Genomic DNA, 7,211 nt, shown 5'->3' with positions numbered 1-7,211 from the left:
AGCCCAGTCCAAGAACAGCTGGCCCAGCCCATGGCATTAGCAAGAACCCAGTTGCTCAGGAGAAGCTTGGCCAAGGAGGACAATGCATAGTGTAAGGCATTCACACGATGCTGTAGGTGGTTGGTGGTTTGCATTGAATTCTAGCTCATCAGAGCCCTGCCGCCAGGCAGCACTTATTGAAGAGCAGGCAGCAGAGCTGGCAGGTGTTTCAGCTTATGCACGGTCCTAAAGGGCTGAGCACTGCTGCCAAATCAGCAGTGGAGATGGGGAGAAAGCAAGCCAGGACCCAGGCCTTTCCTTTTCTTTTCCCCTCTCTAATGCTAATTCACTGCTTCCTCACTGTTCTCTGAGGAGGGCGGGCTGGGGGGAGGTGAGGTGGGTAAGAGGTAACTCATTGTTGACTGTGTACATTACAGAGCTTCTGCTAGGAGCTGAGCCACAGAAACCACTTATGAGGTGACTGCTGCTTCGAGCTAGAGGACTGACCCCTTAGCTCAAGCAGTAATAGCTCATGGTTTTAATGGTGATGCCCAAGTTCTCATGGGGTAAGGGCTCCTGAATCAACCCCACAACTCATATGTGTGGCTTGGAGCTGCTGTTGGCCAATCTTTCTGCCGTGTCTGTACAAAGAGCACATGTCAAGTGATGGCGGAGTAGATACCATTCTCTTCAGCATACCTTGTCCACACATGGGAACACACATTACCCCAGTACAAATAAAACTCTGTTGAACAGGAGTGGGGTTAAGGAAAGGCGACTAAAATCAATGTGTGCAGGAAACAAATGATCAATGCAACAAAAAGTCCCAGACTCTTGAAAGGGATGAGGGAAGCAGTTTCCAAGTGCCTAATTCCTCACTTGGCAGAGATTCTTGGGTGGGTGAGTCAGTGTCAGTGTAGCCCCCTTCTGTCTCTCCACAAGGCAGGAGAAAGCTTAGAGTAGGTTTGCTCTGCTTCTCCCCTGCAACAGCAGCATAAGACAGTAATTCCTGGCCTCAGGGGGCACAACCCCTCAAGGGCCAGGCTGAGTGCTACATGAGAGCCTCCATGTTGTCCTGGCAGGCACTTCCTTACTCAGGAGTTTTCTAAGAAGAGCCAGCCTGTTGATACCTCAAGTACCTCCACACAGGGTGATGGAGAGATCCAGGGGGAAGACGCAGGGAGTAGTAAGAATAGCAGAAGAGTGGGGAGAAGCAGCCTTGAGATGAACAAGAGTGAGGCTCAGAGAGCCCTGCTGGATGGGCTGGGCTGAGTGGTGGCCACTTTCTGGCAGCATAGGACTGATTCCAGGTAGATGGTGGTCCCTGTCTGCCACTGTTCCATGTGCAACCGGCTTCCCAATTGTGTAGTAAAGCCAGCCCTCCACAACAGTACCAACTAAAGCAGCCAAAGCCCCAACTGCCACTTTGACATGGCACTGCTGGGGCTTGATGAGCAGTGCCATGCCCTTTTCTGGGGTTTCCTCTGGAAATGGGGAGCCACGTGGATGGCAGGAGAGGTGCACGAGAGCAAAACTTCAGCTCCTGAGTGTCACGTCAGTGTCCTGCAGAGGCAGGGCCCCACAAGAAGCAGCATGTAGTGAAGAAGAAAGAACATGAAACTGCAGCTTCTCAGGAACAAGAAGTGGCTGAGGGTGAGGAGCAAGCCTGATGAGTAATCGCATTCAGCATAGCATAGGTGGGTTGGGGGCAGCACATGTCCTACAGTGCACCCCTAGCTCCACAGGAAAGCCAGAGTATGACCCACAGGGCTGGGACCTGGTGGGAGATTGCTTCAGGGCCTGGCGCTACAGGTAGCTGGAGACAGAAAGGGTCCACAGAAAGTGTGACAGAGGGGAGATACACAACTTTTGCATCCTTTACACTGTGACATCTTGACGGTTCTGCTGGATTTGCAAAGCCAGTGATCATGAAATTATTATGCCTTATCAAGACAGCCTCTCACAGGAACTTAAAACTGATCACCATCACCTCTCTAAGCCAGTGGTCACTGTTTACACAGGTGGTACTATGCCTTGCTTTGTTCCATACTTCAAGAATAGTTTCTTCCCCAACCGTTAAAACCACACCTAGGATCCAAGGGTGCAGGATGCAAAAGAAGATACAGATTCAGTTACGCTATTATTAGAAACATTCAAAAATGGGAGGGGAAAAAAAGCCCCCAAACCCAGTACAGGCTGTTTGCTAGAGGAATAAAGGGCTCAGCAGGAGGTAAAGGGAGACGTCTAAAATTCATCTCAAGCCCTTGACAGCTGCTTGTTTGTACAGTTATTTATACTTTCGGTACTTGTGATTCTGTCGCCTGGTTTAAAAATGACATCAAGAGGAAGAGGGAGGGAACAGGGTAAGTAGGCAAACACCAAGGGACTTACTGGTTGTTGTTCGCTCCCATCTTCTAAGAGTTGTCGTTCCCCTAAGAGGTCTGTGCCTCCCTCTAGCAATGGTACAATGTGATTCCACGGAGAACCGCACTGGAGTCTCCTTGGCTTCCCTCAACACTGACCAGTCTGCTACAGAAGTGAGATGATGGACAGGTGAACTGGAAAAAAGCCGTGCATCAATCACAGGACAGCATGCATGCCTGGTTCACCATGCACGTTAACCAAGTACTCTGGGGGGGAGGGGGAGTGCGTGGTGTGTCGGTTCTGGTGGGTCCTCCCACAACCCTTCTCTTGTCTCCTGCCACACAACCTAGCAATGCCAGCTGTGATAGGCAAGCAGCTCTGGTACCTTGCAATCAGGTGTTCTCGACTGGCTAACTGCCAGCCCCAGAGGCTGCAGGGATATTAAAAAAAAAAAAGAGAAGATGAAGGTCCTTTTTAGACGGTGACCTCAGTCTTGCTATTGGTGGAGAAGTGCCGCTGGGGAGGGACATAGTGGGACGGCGTCTGGCTGAAGACCTCAGGCAGCTTCTCAATACTGAACTGGCGCTTGGTGGCATAGACCTGTCGGCGGATGTCAGGGTGGTGATGGTGGTGGCTAGGGTCCCAGCCTCCCTTGAAGCCAGGGCTGGCTGCCAGGGTGTGCGCGTTGGTTTTCACCACTTTTGCCTTCTGCCCAGGTGTGGCCAAGCCGACCAGGGGGTAGCCATCCTGCAGGGTAGTTGTGTCTTTCTGATGCAGCCCCATGGGTGGGAAGGACAGCGTGCCTGGTGGTGGCATGTCTACGGCAGGAAACCGCTTGTAGAATTCCTCTGGTGCGCTTTCTGCAAAAGAGCAAAAAGATCAGATAAAATGGAGGACACCCAACCCCTTCCTGGACCGAAACGTTCTGATAGGCACGAAGGTAGCCCCTCTGTCCGCTGGGATGACTTCTCCCCCTCCCCACCGTCTGACATCCTTGGTGGCAGCTCTCCATGAGACAAGACCATGAGGCAAACCAGGGCCCGGTGGGCCAAGGGGGATGACCTTGGCAGGCTGGGTGCATCCCGGAGGCTGACTGCCTGGAAAAACAGCGTGTCGGAAACATGCAAAACTCCCAGCTTGTGATTGGCTCATATGAACATTCCGGAACCTTGTTAGGTTCCTGCCTGTTGATAGGTTCAGAGGAGGCTTTGGAATGGTGGGGAATTTTGGATGCTGATTGGGTGGTGACCACATGACCTCTCTCCAAGTCATTCCCTGTTCCATGAAAGCAGCAGCTTTCCCTCCTCAAACCGCCCCTGCCCTTTGTCGTCCCGGTGGGACCCCGGGTGCAGCGCTCCCCCAGTAATGTCAGGATTTGAAGTAAAATTCAGTCTGACTCCTGATCTCATGATAGAGCTCCCAAGTCTTGGGATCCTTTCTTCTGGCCCCAACCGAGCTGTGTCCAGCTGCAAAGTCCCTGAGAGCCCTGGTGGGGCCAAGCCGTGGGGGTGGCGTGGGGGTGCAGGGAGCTCTGCCAGGTCAGCACCGAGCCAAGGCCACAAGGGGTGGGGGGGCTGCTCAGGGCACATCTGCGATGAGTTGGAGGAAGGGGGTTAGAACGGAGCATCTTATGATTCACATACCAAATCTCTTGGTTTTTTAAGAGTTTGTCTCTTGATTTGTGACACGGTGGGGTTGGCAATAATGCTCCCTGCAAACCTGTGCTAAGCTTTGCCTGAGCCCAGCTACACTTGCACCTCCTCCCACAAAAGTGTGCGTAAGAGCCATAGCTGGAGGCTGCATTGTTCTCCGTCCTGTCACCAGTGCTGTCCCATTTCCTCCCCATCTCATCCCACTCCCACTGGCATTTGTGAAATCACAGTTGCTGCTGTCACTGGGGTGTGGGATGGCAGCAATATGGTGATGTCACCCGGCGAATTGGGTCAAAGAAAGGGGGAGGGAAAGCAGCACTCGAGGAAGCACAGTTGGGTGAAGCAGCTCCACCCTGGCTCCGGACTTGTGGGTGTGGCAGCACATACCTACAGCCTTGAGCGTGGCATACTTGGTGTAGTCTGGAGCCTGGAGGGGCATGGTGCTTGTCATCGGCAGGCGGTTGCTGTGGGAGTGTGGCAGGCCAATCTGGGGGACTATAGGGGTGCTGACCACAGCATTATTCAAGTGCATCTTATCTAGGAATGGAAAGAGAGATAGCAGAAGAGAGAGGCATAAGAGTCTTGTATCGGGTTTAAGGCTAGTCTGACATCCTGTGTAATACAGGCCATTACATTCACCCAGATGCTCCTAACTAAGCCAACATGCTTTAGTGGTCCAGAAACACATCTATGATATGAAGACTTTGAGAGATGGAGAATCCACCATTTCCCTTGGTAGTATGGTTCAATGGATATCATCATCCCTGTTAATGCCCTCTTTCTCATTTCGCTTTGTCTGGCTGCAGCTTCCCAACCTTGGTCCTCCTCATACCTTTCTCCACCAGATTCATAAGATCTTCAGTATCTGTTTTTCTTCTCGCTGTGGACTCATTTATATGCTGAGATCATGTTACCCCTCCCTCTTCTGTTTGACAGATTTAACAGATTGAGCTCTCTCTCTGTCTCTTTCTCTTTCTCCCTCTCTGAAAGGCATTTTCCCCAGTCCTCAAACCAGTTTTGTGGGTCTTTTTTGTACTTTCGATTTTCCAACATCCTTTAAAAATGTTGATGCCAGTACCAGACACTATGTCCTAGCATGATCACACAAAGGTTCAATGCAGAGGGAAAAATCACCTCCCTGATCCTCCTTCCTTATTTATACATTGCATTAGCCTTTCTTTCACAGCATCACACTAGAAGGTTGTGTTGAAACGCTTGTCTGCTACAACCCTAAATCCTCTCCAGACTCACTGCTTTCTAGGAGATATTCCTCCTCCCTCTGTAGGTATCACCAGTGTTCCTTGTTACTTGATAAATAACTTTGCTTGAGGCTGTATAAAATGTTTTTGAATTTTAATGAGATTGGGCCTTCTCAACCCCAACCATCAGTTCTGGGTAGTCCTTTCTGCCAAGACACCCCACATCTGAGCCTCTGCCTCCTGAGCCATCAGTGATCTGCTTTTATAGACAATATCATGTTTATATGCTTAATGAGACGGATGCCTCAGAGACTCAAACCCAGGCTCCAGAAGGTTTCGTGAATGGGGCTTTGGTTCTACCTTGGCTGCAAGTCATGAGAGACTGAAAGCCCTCCGTGACGGAGAGAGAACTGGCAGGCCCCATGAAAGGACTTCCAGTTCTCAGTCCAAGTAGGACGCAGTGTCCCAGTACTGTAGCGACGACGTTTGGTGGCCGGGGCAAAGCCTGCCCTCGCCCCACACACAGATCTTGGGGGCACATGCCCCCCATGCTTGCCCAGGACTGCACACAGTAGTGGGAGCTGCCCTCCCCCCGTCCCCATGCCACCCCAAACAAGCCACCTGTGGCTCTGTCCCAGGCCCTGCCCCGGCTAGCCATCACCTGTTGGCACTGCTTTGCTTTGGTGCCTGGGGCAGTCACCCTGCTTGCCCCCACCCTTGCTACAGTACTGCACTGTCCCTCTGGTGCTGACCAGGCACCAGAGCAGCGGGGACAAGGGCTGCACAGCCCTCAGGGAATGTATGTCATTCCTAGAATAGCACCAGGGCTGAAGCAGGCTGGTGGGCAGCATGTGAGGGAAGCTGGCACTGTGGCTGCCTGGTGCACATTTGTTCTCCAGGGCTCTCAGGCCAGCGTCATTCCCCAGCCCTGGCTCCAGAGCAGTGTGTTCACCCTCCTCCTTGAGCCTGGGACAAGTGTTGCTGGCAGATTGACAAGATCCTCCTCCCCACCCCCAGGCAACTCGGTGTTGAAATAAAAGGGCCAGTGGGTTAACAAGCAATTTCCCCGGGTCACACGGACCGGGAGCGCTGTGCCACTGGTGCCGCCTGGCCTCTCCATCCTCCTGCTGTCCAGATGGTTAACTGTAGAGATAAATCTGCTGCTCGGTGGCATGGAAGAGACACCTCCCATCTCTGCCTGGAGGCATGTTGCCTACGGGCACCTCCTAGGAGTCACTCAGGCTCCATGTATACTGCAGTCTCTTCAGTGTTTGCGCAGACAGCCAGGACTGGCTTTAAACTAGCTTGCTCAGGGAGTGGTAGCTGCCTAGCCATCACCTCATGGAGCACAGTGTGGGCAGCAAAACCCACCTGAGGCTCTACCCTTGTCTCCTGGCTTTGTTTTGCAGGCCGTACTGAGTTCTGCTTGGCCAAAGCCACACAGCTATTGATCCCTGGGCCAGCTGGGTTCAAGCTGTGTCCGGTGTGTCTATCCTACCCAGCAGGGACTGTTTTGCAGAAGGACATGAACCTCGCTACCAACCTCAACGCAGCACTGGGGCTTGCTCCAGTTTCTGGGAGGCAGCCTGACACAAGCACTCCTGCTCTTAAATGACAAGAGGGAGGGAGTGAGACCCTCCTACCCCTTCTCCTCAAGTGATGGGTCCTACCCTTCTTGCTGCCTGACTGTGGTGTCTTCCCACCCTCCCTCCTCCATGCTGTGTTAGCCCCTGTGTCAGCTGGCATGACTCTGGCAGCCTGTCCGAGCCGGATAACTGCCAGTGAGTTCTGACCTGTAAGCCATGCATAGATGCAGGCTGCTGCCAGCGCAAGTGTCACTTCCTATCCTTCAGAGAAGCAAGCAGGGGCCTGTCTGCCTGCAGGCCAAGGCATCTCCCCTGAGGCTGTTGCATGGACAGCAGGGAGCATCCTGGGGAAGGAGAAGGGGGCACACATGCCACCGAGGCAGTCATCCAAAGCTGCCAGCCTGTAGCAGAGGCAGGCCCAAACAGAGCAA

At 52.7% G+C, this 7,211-nt stretch overlaps 1 protein-coding gene across 1 annotated transcript in view; it reads right to left on the bottom strand.

Annotated features, from left to right (window-relative positions):
* Window positions 1-2,201: 2,201 nt before the first annotated feature.
* Window positions 2,202-7,211, bottom strand: part of LOC102375378 (protein shisa-8) — a 21,632-nt gene continuing 16,622 nt past the window's right edge. The window contains exons 3-4 of the mRNA XM_025208950.1: window positions 4,383-4,532; window positions 2,202-3,203 (exon numbers count right to left, since the gene is read on the bottom strand). Of these exons, the coding sequence (XP_025064735.1) occupies window positions 2,818-3,203; window positions 4,383-4,532 (536 nt within the window). The 3' untranslated portion in view covers window positions 2,202-2,817. The remainder of the gene's footprint in view (window positions 3,204-4,382; window positions 4,533-7,211) is intronic.

The sequence above is a fragment of the Alligator sinensis genome, unplaced genomic scaffold (assembly GCF_000455745.1).
Source record: "Alligator sinensis unplaced genomic scaffold, ASM45574v1 scaffold215_1, whole genome shotgun sequence".
In the NCBI taxonomy this organism is placed as follows: domain Eukaryota; kingdom Metazoa; phylum Chordata; order Crocodylia; family Alligatoridae; genus Alligator; species Alligator sinensis.
This window is presented reverse-complemented; position numbering and strand designations above follow the sequence as displayed.